The sequence below is a fragment of the Ranitomeya variabilis genome, chromosome 1 (genome assembly GCF_051348905.1).
Source record: "Ranitomeya variabilis isolate aRanVar5 chromosome 1, aRanVar5.hap1, whole genome shotgun sequence".
Taxonomy (NCBI): Eukaryota; Metazoa; Chordata; class Amphibia; order Anura; family Dendrobatidae; genus Ranitomeya; species Ranitomeya variabilis.
In genome coordinates, this window is record NC_135232.1 from 93,904,163 (window position 1) to 93,927,361 (window position 23,199).

Genomic DNA, 23,199 nt, shown 5'->3' on the forward strand with positions numbered 1-23,199 from the left:
TGGCGCAAGGGAGAATGCCCAGTCTTGTAGGTCGCCACGTAACAAAGAAATAATGATTTTTACTTGCTGAATGGGGTCACCAGAGGAGCGGGGTTTCAAAGCAAGAAACAGTTTACAATTATTTTTGAAATTCAGAAATTTAGATCTATCTCCAAAAAACAAATCAGGAATTGGAATTCTAGGCTCTAACATAGGATTCTGAACTACATAATCTTGAATGCTTTGTACCCTCGCAGTGAGGTGATCAACACAAGAGGACAGACCTTGAATGTCCATATCTACACCTGAGTCCTGAACCACCCAGAGGTTAAGGGGAAAAGAAAGACAAAACACACTGCAGAGAAAAAAAAATGGTCTCAGAACTTCTCTTATCCCTCTATTGAGATGCATTAACACTTTGTGGGCCAGCTGTACTGTTATGGACCTGGTGGTTAGGTGCACCTGGAATGACCTGATGGTTAAACTAGAAGACAGGACAAGCTCTGGGAAGTGGGAACTCTGCTGACTGCAAATCCTAATCCTATAACACACACACTAGAAATAGCTGTGGAGCGTACCTAACTCTCCCTAGACGCCTCTTCACAGCCTAAGAGCTAACTACCCCTAAAGATAGGAAAATAAGCCTTACCTTGCCTCAGAGAAATTTCCCCAAAGGTAAAGGCAGCCCCCCACATATATTAACTGTGAGTTAAGAGGAAAATCACAAACACAGGGATGAAACAGGTTTCAGCAAAGGAGGCCAGACTTACTAGATAGACTGAGGATAGGAAAGGGATCTATGCGGTCAGCACAAAAACTACAAAAAGCCACGCAGAGTGTGCAAAAAGACCCCCGCACCGACTCACGGTGCGGAGGTGCCACTCTGCAACCCAGAGCTTCCAGCTAGCAAGGCAATATCATGTTAGCAAGCTGGACTAGAACTTAGCAAGTACTAAGAAATATATTCAGTACACAATGAACAACAAATGAACTAGCAGGGACTTAGCTTCTGCTGGATTAGACAGGTCATCAGAAAGATCCGAGAGAGATCTGAACCAGTACTGATACATTGACAGCTGGCATGGAGTAACGATCTGAGTGGAGTTAGAGAAGCCAGCCCAGCCGCAAACGAGGGCAGCTGAGGAAGCAACCTCAGAACCAGCAGTTCCACTCACAGCCACCAGAGGGAGTCCACGGACAGAACTCGCCGAAGTATCATTCATGACCACAGGAGGGAGTTCAAGAACGGAATTCACAACACAATACTATCTAAATAGACAGAGATAGAAAAGGCTACTGTGCGGTCAGTATAAAAACTAAATGTCCACGCAGAGTTTACAAAAATAACCCCCACACCGACTCACGGTGTGGAGGGGCAAATCTGCAACCCCAGAGCTTCCAACTAGCCGGAATATTTCATAATGACAAGCTGGACAAAAGAGACATAACTTAAACTGAACAGAAGGTCATAAGCAGGGAAACACCCAAAAACTAGCAGAACTTATCTTGAGCTGAAATGGACTGGCCAACAGAGAACTTCCAGAAAAGGACTGAATCCACTGGAGAACATTGACAGCTGGCATCAACTACAGCCAAAAGCCCAGTTAAATAACAAGGCCAGGGAACCGATTAGTGACAGCAGCTGCTAAGTTCCACTTGAAACCACCAGAGGGAGCCCAAGAGCAGAACTCCCAAAAATACCATTCGCAACCACAGGATGGAGCCCAAGAACGGAATTCACAACAGGCAGCGCTGTTAACTTTAAAGGGGTTAGCCAGGATTTTTTTTTTTTTTTTTTTTTTTTACTATGGGCATGAAAACTCACAGGAAAGTAGTTGCCAACTATCTGCCTGTTGTGCCTAGTGCCAATCTCTCCTAGCACGGAGAGGTCACAGACCGCCCCTGCCACCGATTCAGCGTGACGGATCAGCGGCTACTATTCTTCTGTTGATGGGGCGTGACTTACTAATTCATGTGGGTAGCTGGCTGTCAGTCAGCATGACGACAGTTGTAACGTCCATCAACAGAGCAGCCCAGAAGAAGAGCAGCTGCTCTGTTGCCGTGCAGCAGCTGAATCGTTAGCAAGAGCGGTTGGGGCTCTCTGAGCCAGCGCCGGGTACAACAAGATTTCAATTTATGTCGCATATATAGTAAAGGGGTTGTCCACTACCTGGACAATCCCTTTTGAAATTACGTAGTCCCCTTATAACAAAAAGCTTATACTCCCCTCCCGCACCTTTTTTGTTCCAATGATGTCAGAAACACACATCCTGTACCTTTTTGCTAAAGACATTAAAATGTGTGTCTTGAATTGAGCAGAATAGCCGGAGATTGTTGGTTTTGGATTTGACATAGTGACTTAGTTCTACATGAATGTACCTATACTTTACTTATTATAAATATTTTTTTGCTCATTACAAATCTTTCAATCTTCCATTTAATCTCTCCTAATACTTTTATTGTGAGTGTTCCTTGCCCACATGACATTCCCTGTAGCCTTGTATCCTCATCCGCCCTTTCGCACGTACTGTACCTATCCGAAATCGTGTACTTTTCAACAATAGATTGATTTCCAGTCCAGTGATTGATATGGACAGGCAGACAAAACATAACTGATATCTGTACAAACATTTGGAAACTTCATTGACCTCAAATACCTCAAAGCGGAATGCAAACCCGGAAACATGTATGTCTGTATGTTTCACACGCATCTCACCACTCGCTATAGAATATATCTGTACAGTCATCAGTTCCCTCTCGTGAATACTGTAGAATCCGTTTGCTTAATTCTTTGCGCAGCTCTCAACTTGCTGAGATCTAAATCTACAAATTGTCTACACATTCAGTATCTAATATCTTGCACTTGGCTAAGCACTTTTACAGGCTTGCAGTAGCTGCCCTGCTAAGGAAATGCCACAGATGGCCTGGCGCTAGGATTTGTAGGACCCTAGTCCAGTGGACATGTCAATAGTGAAGCCTCCTCCTACCTGCCATCAACCCCGGCACCTTCCCTGATTAGTAGACCTGGTACAACATCATCACTCTGGGGTAATTCACGCATGACCATACACCAGGCCTCCTAATCAATCAGTAGAGGCGCCAGGGATACCGGCAGGCAGGAGAAGGGTCACAGGTCTCTGCTCCGGAGACCATAGACTCCCAACATGGCTGCTGGTCCAGTGTCTTTGAATCTTTTTGCTTAACGCTGCCTGGCACTCAAAACTTATCATCTTTACCAGTCTTATTTATTGTATGGTGGTTTTCTGCTGAGTCTGATTAGGTCTGTTAATAGATTGTGTGCAGCTGGTATTTGGGATTACACATCATGTTTCTTTGTGAATATTTTGTAACCAGAGACAAAATGTAAAAAATTGTATACTAATCTTACTGATCGCCAGTTTTTACTTTTCCATTGCCATCTAGGTTTTTACTAGAATATGAGAACCATAAGTGGCATTGTCCTTCTCTGAAGCGTTTTCCAAGATAGGCTGGAAGGCTGAAAAATAATGGTTTCCTCCTCCTTTTACTCATCTCCTGCTGCTCTGCTTCAACTGCTTCCCAGGTACACTGCCAGTGTCCATGCTGCTTCTGGCTAGATGTACATGTTACCGCTACGGTCAATCACTGGCCCTAGTGGTGACACAGTGATTGGCTGCAGTCGGAAGTGCAACATTGGTACTGGGCAATAATGGGAGAGGAGCAGCGAGGGATCGGTGAAGTGAGTATACTGTATTTGTTTTTCTCCCAGTATATAGAGATATAGTATATTATATTATGCATCAATGTTCTAACTGGAAGGTGTAAGGGAAAAGAATAACATGCTGTTATGAATCGAATGACCTGCTTGGCTTGTGTGCAGTGAGCGATCTATTACTGATCATTCTGCACACATATTAAATGTAATCTAATCTGACTATGAATTGACCACCGATTGCCAAATATGTACTGATCGGCAGTTGTTTGATGTACTCTTAGGTTCACATGGTGTTGCTTGTTTGGGACGGTCTTTGATCCCTTTCAGTCCAGGACAGTCACGTGCAGGCTCTTAAACCTCATGAATCGAATTTTACCAATGCGTCCTACTATCTAAGGGGTAACGTTTCTCCTTATGGAGAGTGACATACCAGCTGGTCCTCTTTTTCTCAGAAGAGGCAATTTGCATATCCTACTATCTAGTGAATCGGTAATACTCAAATTTGGAAAGAAAATCATTAGCCGTAATTGTATATGTGAAGCAATTTTATTTTCTAAATGTGCAGATAAATGAGTCAGTGATTATTACATGTCATACGGGGTCTCGTCTATCAATAAAGTCCTTGTTGCTCAAAACAGCCTGTCTGATCAGTTTTAGATCCACAAAATAATTGGATCCCAGACTGACCCCAAAAAGAGCTCGAAAAGGGTTAAAATCTCCATACATAAAATACAAATATGGGCCTGTCAGATGAACAATCGGAACACAACTCAGACTGCATCGGTCGTGTTACAATTTTTCAGCCGTTGATACAGCAAAATATTTATAATTGTCCGAAAAAATCCAAACTGCCCGATCGGCCTTTTGAAAGATACTGAATGTTCATCGATTGGCCATCTGTCTTATATAATTTGTTAAAGCAGCTAGCGATTGTTTGTTATGGTCGAACTTAACCATTCCAACAACTTTTCTATGATGTGGGGCCTTTAGACCACTACATCAGAGGGCACATAAACTAAACACCGGGTTGGTTATTCACTATACAATGTGTCTTCTCATTTTGTTCCTTTGTCTTCAAAAGGAACGTCCCTAGGATAAATCACCCACAAGGTCCATGTCTTCCGTTCTGTCCCATGATCACTTGACTCTCTTGAAGAACATGTCAAATAACCATAATCTTACACGTTTTTCATTTCTTCTATCCTCCCCACCTCTCCCTGATTACGTAAACCCGGCCTGATAATAACAAATGCAACATTTGTTTTCCCTTGACTCTCGGTAAAATAGTATTTCTATGACCCACTCCCAACTTTATTGTATTTCTATGGTTAAAAGGAAAAAAAAAAAACCCAGAAAACATTCCCATTAGAGAACATTGAAATGATCCGAAATATGTAGGAATGGCATGATGTTACGGCATGGCTCCGTCCAACATTTCTTGTTTCTTTTCAAAGATAAATGCGTTACAAGTAGTAAAACATGGCCTTCATTACATGGATTAGCCACTGAGTGCTCAATATCGATGTCAGTGCAGTGTCACCGCGCTCCTTGTTCCTGTCGCAGCCTTTGAACAGTGATACGTTGTCCTCTAATTATTCTGTAGTTGGATGTTGTATCAGTATGAATAATGTGCAGGGCAGTAATGGTAATCCCGATAGCATGCTTTGTAATTTTCAGACTCCAGCCTGTATTTATTCCCTTGGCTACACAAAATTCTCTTTTGAAGTTTCAGAATTCGATAAATACAGGTCCTTCTCAAAAAATTAGCATATAGTGTTAAATTTCATTATTTCCCATAATGTAATGATTACAATTAAACTTTCATATATTATAGATTCATTATCCACCAACTGAAATTTGTCAGGTCTTTTATTGTTTTAATACTGATGATTTTGGCATACAACTCCTGATAACCCAAAAAACCTGTCTCAATAAATTAGCATGTCAAGAAAAGGTTCTCTAAACGACCTATTACCCTAATCTTCTGAATCAACTAATTAACTCTAAACACATGCAAAAGATACCTGAGGCTTTTAAAAACTCCCTGCCTGGTTCATTACTCAAAACCCCCATCATGGGTAAGACTAGCGAACTGACAGATGTCAAGAAGGCCATCATTGACACCCTCAAGCAAGAGGGTAAGACCCAGAAAGAAATTTCTCAACAAATAGGCTGTTCCCAGAGTGCTGTATCAAGGCACCTCAATGGTAAGTCTGTTGGAAGGAAACAATGTGGCAGAAAACGCTGTACAACAAGAAGAGGTGACCGGACCCTGAGGAAGATTGTGGAGAAGGACCGATTCCAGACCTTGGGGAACCTGAGGACGCAGTGGACTGAGTCTGGTGTGGAAACATCCAGAGCCACCGTGCACAGGCGTGTGCAGGAAATGGGCTACAGGTGCCGCATTCCCCAGGTAAAGCCACTTTTGAACCATAAACAGCGGCAGAAGCGCCTGACCTGGGCTACAGAGAAGCAGCACTGGACTGTTGCTAAGTGGTCCCAAGTACTTTTTTCTGATGAAAGCAAATTTTGCATGTCATTCGGAAATCAAGGTGCCAGAGTCTGGAGGAAGACTGGGGAGAAGGAAATGCCAAAATGCCTGAAGTCCAGTGTCAAGTACCCACAGTCAATGATGGTGTGGGGTGCCATGTCAGCTGCTGGTGTTGGTCCACTGTGTTTCATCAAGGGCAGGGTCAATGCAGCTAGCTATCAGGAGATTTTGGAGCACTTCATGCTTCCATCGGCTGAAATGCTTTATGGAGATGAAGATTTCATTTTTCAGCACGACCTGGCACCTGCTCACAGTGCCAAAACCACTGGTAAATGGTTTACTGACCATGGTATTACTGTGCTCAATTGGCCTGCCAACTCTCCTGACCTGAACCCCATAGAGAATCTGTGGAATATTGTGAAGAGAAAGTTGAGAGACGCAAGACCCAACACTCTGGATGAGCTTAAGGCCGCTATTGAAGCATCCTGGGCCTCCATAACATCTCAGCAGTGTCACAGGCTGATTGCCTCCATGCCACGCCGCATTGAAGCAGTCATTTCTGCCAAAGGATTCCCGACCAAGTATTGAGTGCATAACTGAACATTATTATTTGATGGTTTTTTTGTTTGTTATTAAAAAACACTTTTATTTGATTGGACGGGTGAAATATGCTAATTTATTGAGACAGGTTTTTTGGGTTATCAGGAGTTGTATGCCAAAATCATCAGTATTAAAACAATAAAAGACCTGACAAATTTCAGTTGGTGGATAATGAATCTATAATATATGAAAGTTTAATTGTAATCATTACATTATGGTAAAAAATGAAATTTAACACTATATGCTAATTTTTTGAGAAGGACCTGTATGTTGCATTTCTTGTAGCTATACTTTTCTGACCCAGGTCCCCACTATTGTATTCACATCAACTATTTTGTAGACCATCGCAAGGGGCCGATGTATGAGAACGGTATCAAGGCCCCTTTCTCCTCTGCTGTTAGGTTCAAAGTGGTCATCATAGAGTATCTCCATCATTGATCTCTAGAAGAACTGAATACTCCCCGCCATCAGAAATCCAGGGAATCGGGCACGTTTCATGGCCACCACTGCATTTGTTCTGTTTTCCCAAAATTGACACTCAATTATATCCGTAGATGCCACGTCCTCTCACCATCTCTTCTTGGCTATGCTCAGCTTGTGTGGAGACGTCATGGTCATCCCATTCCAACCAAGGGCCAACCCTGTTTGGTAAAATTGGAGACAAATTGGCAAAGATCATTGCTGTTATACATTTGCTTTAATATTGGGCAGAGCAGTCCGATATTGATGACGTGTTCGGGCAATATTCCGTCTCCCTAGACAACCCGCCATGTGCACCTTTCTGTTCAGTGCTGTTGATTGTACCACCCGGGGGGTGATACAGTCAGTACCAGAAATAATAAGAAAGTTCACAGTTCAAAGCAGAAGACAAATTGGATGTATATTTTATCTAGGCGATCTGCTCAGCAGATGTTTACCATGATGAATACAGATTGCAGGTTTCCAGGTAACTGCGACGTCTGGATCCTCCGACATCTGTCATGTGTTAAAGACATGCATGCTTTTTATGCCGAGCACAGATTGCAATCATTCACATAGGTTGCTGTTCCCGTGGGGTAGACAATCACATTTCTTATGTCAGAGACACAGACACACACACCGGCAAGTTTCATGGAAAAGCCAGTTGCCCTAAGAACATGTTTTTAAAGGGAATTTGTCACCCCCTGGGACGTATATGACCTATTAATATGGGTATACAGGTGATATAAATGTTACACTAGTCCTACCTGCAGATCGGCTCCAGGTTTTCGTGGGCCCCTTTAACACATACCACATTTCATGATGCACAGATACGGCAGAGAAATATAGGTATAGTACAATGCCAAAGATTTCACTTCTTACATTACATGAGTGATATCTACTGGGTGGACCATGTGTATGGCTACACCTAAATAAAATGGGAATGGTCGGTGATATCAACTTCCTGTTTGTAGCACATTAGTATATGGGAGGGGGAAAACTTTTCAAGATGGGTGGTGACCATGGCGGCCATTTTGAAGTCGGCCATTTTGGATCCAACTTTATTTTTTTCAATGGGAAGAGGGTCATGTGACACATCAACCTTATTGAGAATTTCACAAGAAAAGCAATGGTTTTAATGTAACTTTATTCTTTCATGAGTTATGTACAAGTTTATGACCACTTATAAAATGTGTTCAAAGTGCTGCCCATTGTGTTGGATTGTTAATGCAACCCTCATCTCCCACTCTTGACACACTGATAGCTACACCGCAGAAGAAATGCTAGCACAGGCGCAGAGCAGCATGTAAAAGTTTGGTCACCCCTGGTCAAAATTACTGTTATTGTGAACAATTAAGCAAGTTTAAGATGAAATGATCTCTAGAAGTTCTAACGTTAAAGATGACACATTTCCTTTGCATTTTAGGCAACAACAAAAAAAATATTTAATTTATTTATTTTTTATATCTTTTACATTTTAAAAATGACAAAAAAGGAAAATGGGCCAATATAAAAGTTTTTGCATTCTTAAAGATTTGAATGCTCAGATAACTTTGACCAAGGTTTCAGACCTTAATTAATTCGTTAGGGTTATGGCTTATTCACCATCATCGTTAGGAAAGGCCAGGTGATGCAAATTTCCCAGCTTTATAAAAACCCAGCCTTTTACATGCCACTGTAGTGGTTGAGATCCTGATTCCTTTAATATATCACTTGCTGGTCTTCTTGCTGCTATTTTGATACAATCACAGTTTTCTGTGCTGCAGAGCTCTGTATAACACCAGTGATTGACAGCCGCTAATCAGTGGTGGAAGTGGGGTTATACAGCTCAGGTTCACTAGGAGGGATCAGACACCTTGTCCTGTAGTGATAATATCCTGCTAATAAAACACTGATTATATTGAAACAGCAGGTTCTCAGCCCCTACATCATGCTATTCCTGATTCCATAGCAAAAATCTGCTGACTTATTCCCTTTAAAGATACTTGGGTATTAGAAGGATATCACTTACAAGATAATGTAATTTCTCAAAATGCACAAGCTCATAGATCTGTATTAAAGGGAACCTGTCACCCCGTTTTTTCCGTATGAGATAAAAATACTGTTAAATAGGGCCTGAGCTGTGCATTACAACAGTGTATTTTGTGGACCCCAATTCCCCACCTATGCTGCCAAAATACGTTACCAAAGTAGCCGTTTTCGCCTGTCAATCAGGCTGGTCTGGTCAAAAGGGCGTGGTGTCTTCCCCCAGATCTTGCTTAGTTTTCCGTTGGTGGCGTAGTGGTTTGCGCATGCCCAAGGTCCCGAATCCACTGCACAGGGGAGTGCAAAGAGCGCGATGTGCGTTATTTCCCTGTTGATCGGTGGGGGCGGCCATCTTCCTTTGGCCGCGCGTGCGCAGATGGAGCGCTCTGCTGCCCGCGGCTTCAGGAAAATGGCCGCGGGATGCCGCGCGTGCGCACATGGAGATCGCGGCGGCCATTTTCCTGAAGCCGAGATGCGAATTCTGCTTCAGGAAAATGGCCGCCGCGATCTCCATCTGCGCACGCGCGGCATCCCGCAGCCATTTTCCTGAAGCCGCGGGCAGCAGAGCGCTCCATCTGCGCACGCGCGGCCAAAGGAACATGGCCGCCCCCACTGATCAACAGGGAAATAACGCACATCGCGCTCTTTTCCTTCCCCTGTGCAGTGGATTCGGGACCTTGGGCATGCGCAAACCACTACGCCACCAACGGAAAACTAAGCAAGATCTGGGGGAAGACACCACGCCCTTTTGACCAGACCAGCCTGATTGACAGGCGAAAACGGCTACTTTGGTAACGTATTTCGGCAGCATAGGTGGGGAATCAGGGTACACAAAATACACTGTTGTAATGCACAGCTCAGGCCCTATTTAACAGTATTTTTATCTCATACGGAAAAAACGGGGTGACAGGTGCCCTTTAACATAAAAATTAAAAAGGTTATGGCTGTTGGATGTGTTTTATAATAAAACATTTCATTTTATAGAAGCATCAGGCTCCGTTGGTCTAGTTACGTACGGCTCAGTTAGGATTTCACTTTCCACCGCTTACCTGCTGGTTACAATTGGCAGTGTCATAAAGGGAATTGGTCAGCAGGTTTTTACTCTAATCTGTGGACAGGATGAGGTAGGGGTTAAAACACGGAACTCTGGGATGTGTCACATGTCAAGCTGTGTGATGTTGTTACTTAGACTGAAGGTTTAATCCCTTGATTATTATCATTGTCAGGCTACAGAAGCTATAGCAGCACATGCATGCTAACCCATTCCGCCCCTTCCTGCGATAAGCAGCTCTCTGTCAATAGGCAATGTACACAGACAGCCTTGTGTGGGCGGGGTTAGCTTTTTGAGCTCTGCTTCATGCTAAATCTACTCTGTGTCAGAACAGCTGCAACCAGTAATCTAAGTGTTACATCATTGGATTCAGCTTTTCTTTGCCTTCACCATGCTGCTTTCAGATGAGGAAGCAGAAACCTGCTGACAGATTCCCTTGAACTGTAGTCATTCATTGCTGATAGAATCCTGTATCAGAAGTATCTCGTATCGAGAATACTTGTACTCCCAAAATCTGAGCATTATATATATATAATGTTTCTTTCAGCAGAACTCAAGAAATTCAAAATTGAGAATCGGCCATAAGTTTGAAACCTACATTTTATGAGTGGGCTGTAGTTTATCACCCAGCATTAGTGGCGGCCCCATGATTAGCTTCTCCAGCATCATGTACAGCTTTTCATTGCTGTTGAGTTGAGCCCATGATATAACATGGCCTTGTTTGGTTATGCGGAAATCTACAATCCTGCTTGATATTTTTAAACATCTGGCAAGCAGACTTTTTTTTTTTCGAAGGGATACGTTGATAATTTGTTTCTAGTTTTGCACAATTCACTTTGTTTTCACTTTACACGATAAGAAGAGTGACAACAAGAAGCCCTTCATCAGACCGTCCAGTTCACAAATCGACACGCTATGATGAAAAAATAAAATTATTGGGCAAGAAAACATACATGACCTCTCACCATCCTACCAAAAACAGTCAAAAAGAACTGCTCAGTAAAGCCAAGAATAATAATAATCCTCTTGATCTTGATCTTTTTGGGGTCTCTATTGTGGGTGTGATAGATCAGCCTTTTTATTTTTGGAAGGGGGAGGGGGTAAATTGATGGGTGATTGCTACATTTGTGGACAAATGTTTCTGCAGACTCCGAAATCTAAATCTCAAGCAGATACTGAAATAACCTTACATATGGAAAGGTATTTAAGCAGAAATCATGAAAATACGTTTCATGTACTTATGATTTATGATACACATTAATGTTGTTGGAAAATAGTCATATTTTGTCATTTCTAAAATTATAATCCCCTATAGAGGTAAAAAGTACCCTGTTTTTTCTTTTAGTTTATTCCTGCTTCTCCTAAGAGTATTCCATTTTTTTTTCAGTCCGACATATGGTTCCAGAGATATAGGCTTTTTATTTAATGATAATTTTTCTGGTCCTCGGGGGCGAGGCTCACAGGATAAAGCAGCAGAGTAGCCTAAAGACACGCCCCCAAGGAACCCTGTGAGAAGTGCTGCCTTTGTAAAGGAAATGCAAATTATCACTAAATAAAAAAAAAAGCTCATTATGGAACCGTATGGCGGATTTTAAAAGGAAAAGAACTAAAATTATTGAAAATAGTGGCCACTTTTAACTTGATGACAGGTCCTCTTGTATTACTTATTTCACTTTCTCGTATAAAGCTGATTCATTACTTTCTTTACGTTTTGTTTTCTACTTTCAGCTATAAATTTTTAATACTATTACAATGATCAAATATATTAAACCATATAAAACATAATGTCCCAAGATTACTGGTAATAAAGCACAGGAGTGGTACCTACTATGGCCCCAGCCTGCTTCTTATCCCTCCTCTAATCACATTATCCACAGTCCTCTGTGTTATCATTAACCCCTTCTTGACATGGCCAATTTCCTTTTTATGCGTTTTTGTTTTTTCCTCCACCTTCTTTCAAAGCTGGCAGTATGATTCCTCCTCATCACTGCGATTACGACAATACCAAATTTGTCCAGTTTTTTTTTTATTACTAAAAAAAAATCTGAACGTTTTGTTAAAAACAAAAAAATAATACTTTTTTTATATTTTGTTGCCATTTTCCAAGACTTGTAGTGTTTTCATTTTTGGTCAATGGAGCTGAATGAGGGCTTATTTTTTTACAGGGCAAAACAACTTTTTCTGTTGGTACCATTTTGGATAGATGACATTTTTTTCACTTGTTACAGTATTTTCTTGTGGTGTTGCGGTGACAAGAAAAGCGCAATTTTGGTGTTTTGAACTTTTTTCTGTTTACGCTATTTACCCAACGTGTTAATTTTGATAGATCAGACTTTTATGGATGCGGTGATACTATGAATGTGTATGTTTGTTTTTTTATTGTAATTTTCTTTCATTTTAATGGGGGAAAAGGGGGTGATTCAAACTTTTTTTTTGCCCAAAACTTTTTTTTTAACTTTTTACTCTTATTTATTAGTCCCCTTAGGGGACTTGAACTTGCCTTCATCAGATATACAGCAATGCATTGCTGTATATAGCAAAAAAACCATTCTCCTTTGAAGCCAAGCCAAAGGTGGGCTTCAGAGGAGCTTCATGATGGCAAGAACGGAGGTTTTCAACAGACCCCCGGCTGTTTTAACAAACCATAGGTGCCCCGTAATCGTCTCACGAGGGCGTAGATGTGTACATAGAGATATTATTATGTTGGCATTGGGGTGTGTCATTCTGTCAGAGATTGACAGCGTCATTTAACAGGTTAACAGTCATGGACGGAGCTCTGCTCAACCTGCGGCTGCTAGAGGCAGGTCCTTGCTGTGTCACAGCCATTATCTGCCGAGTATGGGGCGAGCTCCTTAAACCCGCTACTGATTTATACAATACATTTATGGCAGATGCCAGTAAGGTGTTAAAGGGGTTTTCCACTTTAGCAAAACTGCTTTCCTCAGGCTTTTATTCTCAAAACCAAGAATAAAAACGTAATGCGTAGACCTACTACAGTAAGTGAAATAAATAGTAACACATATAAAAAACAGGGTACTTGGGTAACTTTTTTTTTTTTCTATCAAAAAAGGGTAAGTCATCCCACCGCGACCCACCAGAATTGTCCCTGACTCTGGTGATTCACCTCGCTATGTGCAAGCAGGCCTCAAAGTAGAAGGGGGCAGAGACGGACCCGTGCCTGAGGTATTAGGACCTGCTTGTGGAAAGCTGAATGTACAGTCGTGCACAGGGGAGGGGGGCGCCAGACCCCCAAAGGTACTGAGTACTTGGTTTTACGCTTATTTATTCGCCAAAAGCCCTCGCCTATTCCACGCTCCAACGCTGGCTCTCTGCCGCTGCTCCAATCTCTGTGTTTTGGCTGCAGTTGTGACGTCGCGAATATGGCACACATCACCAAGTCATCACTGAGCTCAGCGGCTCATGCGGTCTTCATCAACAGAGCCACTGAGCTCAGTGATTGGCTGCAGTGGTGACGTCGCGAATATGGCACACATCACCAAGTCATCACTGAGCTCAGCGGCTCATGCGGTCTTCATCAACAGAGCCACTGAGCTCAGTGATTGGCTGCAGTGGTGACATCGCATATATATCACACATCACCAAGTCATCACTGAGCTCAGCGGCTCATGCGGTCTTCATCAACAGAGCCACTGAGCTCAGTGATTGGCTGCAGTGGTGACATCGCATATATATCACACATCACCAAGTTATCACTGAGCCCAGCGGCTCATGCTGTCGTCTCCAACAGTGCCACTGAGCTCAGTGACTGGCTGCAGTGGTGATGTTTGCCATCGTCAGGATGTCACCCCTGCAGCCAAAACACAGACCGGAGCGGCGGCAGAGAGCGGGCGGTAGACCTGAGGAAAGGAAGTACCGGCTCTGTAATGCTACATGTGCATTTGGGGGACAGTTTTGTTACACTGGAATACTCTAACTTCTCCATTTTTCCTAGCCCACCCAGGACGCTAACCTTAACCATTTTACTGCCATAGCTTGGCACAAAAATAATAATAATCCCTTTATTCCTATGCACCACCAGGGATGTAACCTTTAATCTTTTCAAGGGATGTTAGTTACCTCTGTAAGTGAAATAAAATATTATATTTCTGTTCCTTATTGCTGTATCACACAGACATATACTATATATTTTGGAGTGTAGAGAACTTAAGGGGAAAAAAGAGCAAGATAAAATAATGCTGACCACCCCCTCAACTGTTCAACCCAACTCACACTTTCTTTCTTTCTATCTATGCACCGCTGCAAACGACTAATTGTCTTATCATCATGGGGGAAGGGGGTGGCCAGATTAGATTTATCAGAGACTGAGGTTATATAGATCATTGTGAGCCGGATAGCCTGCCATGTAATCGCTACGTCCCAGGAGAGGCTGCTGACTGTCACTGTGCAGCAGCACGTATGTCATGGGCAATGAGGAAACTCCAGCCTAAGCAGGAGGTAAATGCAGCAGACTTCCATGGCCAGCTAGAGTCACACAACAATATTGTCTCTCCTCTAAGAGATTGGGGCTGATTACTTTAATCACACTCTGATCAGAGCGTGATCTATTTTCTCGGATGTGCTGAAGATGGGGGAAAGAAAATCTTCATTCTGTCACTTGGACGGCACTCTGATGTTATCAGAGCGCAGTCTGATTATTTCCACTGACTCAATGACTTGCAATTCTTGCATGCTGCGATTTTTTTCATCAGACAGAGTTGGTTTGAGTAAAAAAAAAATCGGACATGTGCACGGCCCCAAAAAATAACATTAGTCCGAGAGCAATCCTATGTTTTGTCGGATCACTCGGACCTAATATATGGCCATGTGCACGGAGCCCTCAGGCAGATTTGCCGTTTTCCTGTGAAAAGTCTAGTTACATTTTTCCTGACATTTTCCTATTCGGGGATATATGATTACCTTTCAGAATTCACAGAAGATTATATGATGCTCTCTAGAATTTCCTTTTAAAACCAATGTTGCCATCGTCAGATACGGAATTAGGAGCCGCAGTCCTGAAAGGCAGCAGCATAAACCAGAGAGCCGCAGGATCGCCCATAAAGCTGCCAATTCTCGGCATCTGCCTAATATATAAATATGGAGTGATTGAGTATGGCAGATTCTGTATCTATATGTGTATGTTATCAATCAAATTATTATGAGGTGCTTTAACTTCTAAAGGAAATCCCCTTTGGAAGTATGAGTTGGCATTTATAGCTTCAGATGAATGCCAGTTTATTGCTTGAGTTTTATTTCTTTACATATTGGCAGAATGTTTACTTGTGTTGGCACCGTGCCTCAATAACCTTGGCATGGCGCATGCTAATCATTTAAGCCGAGTCCTTCCTGCTTCTGTTTTTTCAGCTTCTGCTTCGATATGGCTCCAGTATTAGGTGCCATACCAGTGTATAGAACACTCTGCCTTGTCTGCTCAGAATACACTGCGCGATCGTGTTTTCCATCACTGTTACTATTTTTCATTTCCAACAAATTTTTTCATTTGAATTTAGTTAATGTTTAATTTACTAAAGTCTGTAACGACTTCCTGACAGCCAGAAGAAATAGCAGACACTCCTCCGACTCCTCTGCATCTCTCTGTAGTGTCCGACAGCATCGATTCCCTACTGCTCCTCGGTATTCTGCAATCTATCGGCCTTAAGGGTGGTTTTGTGTACCATCTCTGCACTGATGACACCCGATTATATACGCCTTATCTTCACGTCATGCCCGCATTGCAATAGAGCACCAGGCATTGACTGAATATTTCCAGATCTGGACTTCTTGTGCTTCTTCCCTATACTAACCAATACACTGGTGGACACAGACAGAAGAGGCCCCTGTGCAAGAACAATATATGGGCCCTTTCAGCCCAATAGTTCATCATGATGCACAATTCCATGGGCCCCCTTACCTCTATAGGGGGCTCATAGGGGCCCTATGTGTCTGCACAGGGTGCACCAATGATATGGACACCCCTGATCCTACCTGATATTTCTATAGTTCCATAAATCCAAAGCAGCACATGCCTGTCTTGGTGTTTAATTTGACTCTGATCTTTCCTTGACACCATATTTCCAATCACTGACTCACTCATGTCACTTGCACCTCAAAAAACATCTCCTAAATCTGCCATTTTCTTACCTTTGAAACTGGACAAACCTCTGTGCACATTAGATTAACGGTGGCTGAATCTGCCGATATCAATGGTCTCAGCTGACGATCTAATGAGTATGGGGGCCTCTCGACTCTTCCATGAGAGATGATGTTGGAGGAGATAAAGATTCAGCAAGTCCACTTTCACATTGGTATTTTATACTTGGCAAGATAAGCCACCAGAGGAGTCTGACATTGGCTCTGATAGAGAACACAAGAGGGTTCAGCAGAATGAGCACTCCTGTGTATAGCGTCAGAAGAGAGGGCTCTGCCAACAGCTAGAAATTGCATATGTGGCCCTGTACTGTCTGCAATTCCTTACTAATTGGTCTTTATATCACTAAACTGTCCCCTCTCCAGTCTATCCTGAATGCAGCAGCCAGGCTCTTATTTCTGGAAAGCAGCTGCACCGATACCTGCACCCTGTGCCAGTCATTGCACTGGTTACCCATCTGTTATATAATACAACATATCATTCTTGCCCACAAAGCTGTTCACAGTACTGCACCACTTTACATCTCTTACCCTTGTGCTGTGTTATTCTACAGATCTAAGAATAACATTTTCCATAATCTGAACCTCCCACTCCCGTCTCCAAGACTTTTCTTGGGCTGCACCAGTTCCCTGGAATGCACTACCCCAGGCAATCCCATTAGTTTCAGGTGTTGACAGTTTTTAGTTTGCCCTAAGGCCTCACTAAAGAGCTGTGTTTTATCACTTCACCTAATTAATCTAACTTTTGGTCTACGTTCTCCCTTGCTACATTTTCCTTCAGGTTCTGGTCCCTGGAATCAGAATTTTCACGTACACCATGCACTCAGTAGTTCTTTGTACCTTTGGCTGGTGACTGGTTCATAACAGCTTTCAATGTGTCACCTTATTTATTATAAAAGATGGCAGGACCGTACAAAACAAATAATTGTTATCCTTTTGTGTCACCCCACTTAAAGATTGTGCTGTTACTTACTTATTTAGTTGTGGGATATTTGCTAATTAACTTGACTTTTCTAAACCACTTATGAATTAGTGTGTATTAAGTCCGGAATCTGTTTTATAGATTAAATGGGTCGTCCCACAAATATTAAGTTTTAGCATTATCTAACACAAAAGTAATATTTTTTTACTATTAAAATCTTTAAAAAAAATGCTAATGTGTAAATTACTGTTTTTTTTTTGTGCACCCTGGTGTTCTTTTGATTAGGCTGATCAGTGTCGGTAATCGCACATGACCAGTACCGCAGTCCATCTTGGATCGGTCTGTACATGGCAGAAAATTTGCAGACAGGCTTTTTTCATCACTAGACACATTCTATAGATGTTCTGGTCAAAAGAGCACCAGGGGCGCCATAAAAATATATGTAATGTCACAGCAACAGCTCGCACAGGAACACTTTTAAAACTTATTCTAAGTCATAAAAAAAAAGTACCGTAATTTTTTTTTAATTTTTTTTTTTTAATCTTAGGTTGTGGTTTTTACTACTTTATTCTTCTTTTTTTCTTTAGCTGAACAAATAATAGCCAATAGTGCCTTGGAAGAATACATGAAGGAGAAAGAAAAGTATAAAGACTGCAGGAAGAAAAATACAAAGAAAGGATCTTCCAGAGAAGAACAGGTAATTTACCAAGACGTGTAGTTCTATTTTTGCAAAGTGAACACTCTAATAATAATTTAACCCTTTCTAGCACGCTCTCGTTTGAGGATTCTCCGGCGCAGGGAGCAGGCGGTCATGTGAACACGAGTATGCTATTTGCATACTTCTGGCCACATTCCGACTAGACGTGTCCATGCTCGCTGAATACACTTGAATGAGGCTGCACACGTCTAGTCGCCATGTGACTACATATATACAAATCACATACGGAGCGGAGAATCCTCACAGCATGCACACAGTGACTGCAGACCTGTAGGTAAGGCCAAACAACACCAATTAACAATTCTGTGGTCAAGAATCAGCTTCGCCAATCATTTCTGTCATTGTGTTGGGCTGTTTTCTACTTTATAACCGGGATTCCTATGGATGCCCCAGTCACAGTGAACAATACAAATAACAGTATGTCACCCAGGAATCATTTATGATTTCTTTGGGGATATATTATGTAACAATTATAAATGCTATGCAGTGGTGATTATTTAGTAAGTCTTTTTTTTGGTACATATGTTGCATAAAACAAAAATACACATTAGGTGTCCATATGATTATAAAAATCTGAAGAACCAATTCAGCAGGTTATTTATTGTGAAATATATATAGGAACAATGAACGAAAACCGTGTTGAAAAATAATAACATTTCTCCCGCACACCAATTAAAAAATAAAAAAAGTTATGGTCTCTTAAAGGGAAGGTGCCACCAGTTTTCTTGTAGTTTGTTTTTTTGTGAAATTAAGCTTAAAATAGTAAATAAAATGTATTAATGCAATGTTTGCACTGTTTGCAAACATTTCTATATGAAAAATATTATATGTTTTCTTATAAATATATATATTGACCACTAGGGGGAGCATTTTCCGTTTTGGACCTCAAGCAGCTATAGTAAGACTTACCAGCTTTACTGTTAGCTGGAAAATCTGGGCAGTAACTGCTGACATCAGCATTTCCCTCCCCTTTTGGGTGGTCTAATATCCCTGGGGCAGAATGAAGAGCAGCATCACAGGGCAGAGCCATTTTGTGTGTGACTGCCCTGTGATCTGCTATCACCAGCAGTTACTGCATCAGAAGCACAGTTAGTTTATGTGGTGTGTATGGAGCAGCATTGTCTGTGCAGAGCTGTCTGTGCCTCATCCCTCAGTAAGATAAGAAGGAGCTCCAGGTCTGCAGTGAATGGCCAGGCATTGTGGAGGGAGGGGAGAGATACATTGTATGGCTGAGAGAGGTGTCAGGTGTCACCTCTCTGCAGGCTGGGAATGCAGCTTAATGGAGTGAATGGAGCTCCTGTGATAGAGAGTAAGTGGAGCTCCGCAGAGAGCACTGGGCTATAATAAAATGGCTGCTAGTCACACCTACAGCAGTGAGTTGTGCAGCCCACAGAGGCGTGCCCAGCTCACTGCTAACACCTCTCCAATGTTAAAGATAGGGTCAGCGCCGGTCTATTAGCTCCTATGTCCATGGGGTGCTGTAAAATGACACTGTTAGTGTCCTGCTACTGCTGCAAAACCAAGATGTCAGCCCCCAGTTCCTTCTTTAAACACATATAACACACGAAATCTGTTTCACATGCATTTAAAACTTGGTTATAGCAGTATGTTATGCTACATTACAGTGATTTATTAATAATCTACAAACGCGGTACCTTACCTTTAAATTTGGAGAGACTTAAAAAAAAAAAAAAAAAAATGATTGGTCATTATGGCCCTTTCAGGCACAGTCGCTAAGAGATTAAATAGGTTATCTGAGATTAAAAATAATGATCTGCTTTGTTTGTTGAGAATAGGTTCCTCACTTGTCCATAGTCTGTGCTTGGTACTGCAGATCTCTGTACGGGTCATCTGTGTACGTGACTAATGCTATTTCTGCTCATATAACGGGTATCCAGCTCTTTCATCAGGCTTTATCTCCAATTGCCAGTTGTCTCTGAGCTAGTAGGTGGATACTATATTGCTTATGATGTCTCCTATACACAGTACATATAAACGGAGACAGTAGAATCCCTTTATGTTGCACACGGTCAGAAGCAGCATGAGCATGAAGGACGTTTTACCGCAGTACTGAGCATTGTAGCTGTAAACACTAAACGCTATAAAACTGCATCAATGTGTGTGCCTCTCTCGCTCTACTCCCGTCTCCATAGGCTACAGTATGCAGCCGTAATCTGTGTTGTAGCGTACAACTGAAGGAGCTACATACATGAATATTAGCAGTGTTATGGGTACGGCTGAAAAAGTGACATGCATGAGTATTAGCCATGTTATGGGATATGAGGGGTACAGCTGAAGAAGTTGCATATATGAGCAATAGCAGTGTTATGGGGTACAAATGAGGAAGTTACTATACCAAAGCTAGGTAGAAATGGGTTAAATCCTACCAATGCAGGTCTTAATTAGATGCACCTGGCTAGCTTTTACTAAGAACCAGGGCCTGTGTTCGCTAGGTGTGTCAGTCTGCTGGATGATGAGCAGAGTCGAGTGTGTTGAAGCTGGTGAGTGACCAGCCAAAATGTGAGCTATAGCTGGAAGAGGGACAAGCCAGGATCTCTCTCTGAATGGAGACTGCACGTGTCAGCTAGGAAAACTGAGCAATCTGTGTGTTGGAGCTGTAGAGTAGCGTGTGGGAGCTGCAGCCTGTTCAAATTGAACTGTGCTTGGAGATGAACCCTCCTGTTTGGTGCTGGAGAGTGCTGGAGCTCAGACTGAAGGGGATACCAAGACTGGTAGGAACGTTCCTCTTCTGTGTATAAAGCTTGCTCTATGACAAAGGACTGCAATTTAATTGATTTGGGTGATCCCATACTGACATATATGTGCCTGGAGAATGAACTGTTTGCTGCTATAGTTTTGTTCCCAGAAGAGGCTGTGTTTTTTAATATCTTATATTATTATGAAAGCAGTAAACCTGCACATGTTTAGACTCAACCGCATTGCATGTGTGAACGCTTCCTAAAGCCTACCTGAGAACGTGAATCCCTACATTACATACATGAGCACTAGCAGTGTTATGGGGTACGACAGAAGAAGTTACGTACATGAGCATTAGCAGCATTATGGGGTACAAGTAAAAATGTTACATACATGAGTGTTATAGGGTACAAGTAAGGAAGTTACATACATGATCATTAGCAGTGTTATGGGGTACAACTGAGGAAGTTACATACATGAGCATAAGCAGAGTTGTGGGGAACAACTGAGGACATTACATACATGAACATTAGCAGCGTTGTGGGGTACGACTGAGGACACTACATACATGAGCATTAGCAGCGTTTTGGGGTACTATTGTGGACATTACATACATGAGCATTAGCAACGTTGTGGAGTACGACTGAGGACATTACATACATGAGCATTTGCAACGTTGTAGGGTACGACTGAGGACACTACATACATGAGCATTAGCAGCGTTTTGGGGTACGACTGTGGACATTACATACATGAGCATTAGCAGCGTTGTGGGGTACGACAGGAGATTACATGCATGAACATTAGCAGCGTTGTAGGGTACGACTGAGGGCATTACATACATGAACATTAGCAATGTTTTGGGGTACGACTGGGGACATTACATACATGAACATTAGGAGCGTTTTGGGGTTTGACTGAGGACATTACATACATGAGCATTAGCAGCGTTTTGGGGTACAACTGAGGGCATTACATACATGAACATTAGCAGTGTTGTAGGGTACGACTGAGGACACTGCATACATGAGCATTAGCAGCGTTTTGAGGTATGACTGAGGACACTACATACATGAGCATTAGCAGCGTTTTGGGTACGACTGAGGACATTACATACATGAGCATTAGCAGCGTTGTGGGGTACGACTGAGGACATTACATACATGAACATTAGCAATGTTTTGGGGTACGACTGAGGACATTACATACATGAGCATTAGCAGCGTTGTGGGGTACGACTGAGGACATTACATACATGAGCATTAGCAGCGTTTTGGGGTACGACTGAGGACATTACATACATGAGCATTAGCAGCATTACGAAGTACGACTGAAGGAGTTACATGAGCTCTTTTAGTGTTATAGGGTATGACTGAGGAAATTACATACAGTGCATGAGCATTAGCAACCTTATGGGGTACGAATAAAAAGTAGTGATGGGCAAACCCGAACAGTAGAGTTCGGGGTCCGTACTGGGTGTTTTCCACGCTGTCATCTGCATGACTGCATGAGAAACACCATCAGTTTGAGCGCCAGCAACTGTGACCGGTGGTAAAAAGTTTAACTCCTGTCATAGAGGCGTTGGCTGATGTGAGTACTACTCTCATCAGCCTTCTGCCAGTAATAACAGCGAGAGCAGGCGCAGCAGATAGGAGTGTTCATCAGCCTGCGCTACAAATAAATAAATAAAAAATTTTAAACTGCGGTGACTTGCGTGAAATCACCGCTAGCACCGTGACATGGTGCAGCGCTGAGCTCAGTGAGTTCACCATGAATCTTTCACCCCAAAAATCGTATATGAGATAGGGCCACCGGCATCAGGGGCTTATCTACAGCATTCTGTAATGCTGTAGATAAGCCCCCGATGTATCCTGAAAGATAAGAAAAGCAAGTTATTTTATACTCACCCAGGAACGGTCCCGCTGCGGGCCAGGTCCGATGGGCGTCGCAATCCGTGTCCGGCTCCTCCTATCTTCATACGATGACGTCCTCTTGTCTTCACGCTTCGGCTCCAGCGCAGGCACCGGGAAAGGTCAGAGAGGCCCAGCACCTGCGCACTGCAGTAGTTTGCTCTGCCCTCAACAGGGCAGACAAAGTATGCCTGCGCCGGAGCCGCAGCAGGATAACAAGAAGAGGACGTCATCTGATGAAGATAGGAGGCGCCGGACCTGGACCTGTGACGCCCTTCGGACCCGAACAGAACCGGGACAGCCCTTGGGTGAGTATAATGTAATCTGTTTTTCTCATCTTTCAGGTTACATCGGGGTCTTATCTACAGCATTCCAGAATGCTGTAGATAAGCCCCTGATGCCAGTGGCCTTATCTCATATACGATTTTTGGGGTGACATATTCCCTTTAAGGTGAACTGCGGTGAATTCACTGAGCTCAGTGCTGCGCCATGAGACTTTTTTTCGCGGT

The 23,199-nt window shown here is 42.6% G+C and overlaps 1 protein-coding gene across 1 annotated transcript in view; it reads left to right on the forward strand.

The window, feature by feature from the left end:
• The window catches only part of CWC27 (CWC27 spliceosome associated cyclophilin), a 270,523-nt gene that overhangs the window by 158,283 nt on the left and 89,041 nt on the right, over positions 1-23,199 (forward strand). Inside the window, exon 12 of the mRNA XM_077286145.1 lies at positions 17,953-18,062. Coding sequence (XP_077142260.1) covers positions 17,953-18,062 — 110 coding nt within the window. The remainder of the gene's footprint in view (positions 1-17,952; positions 18,063-23,199) is intronic.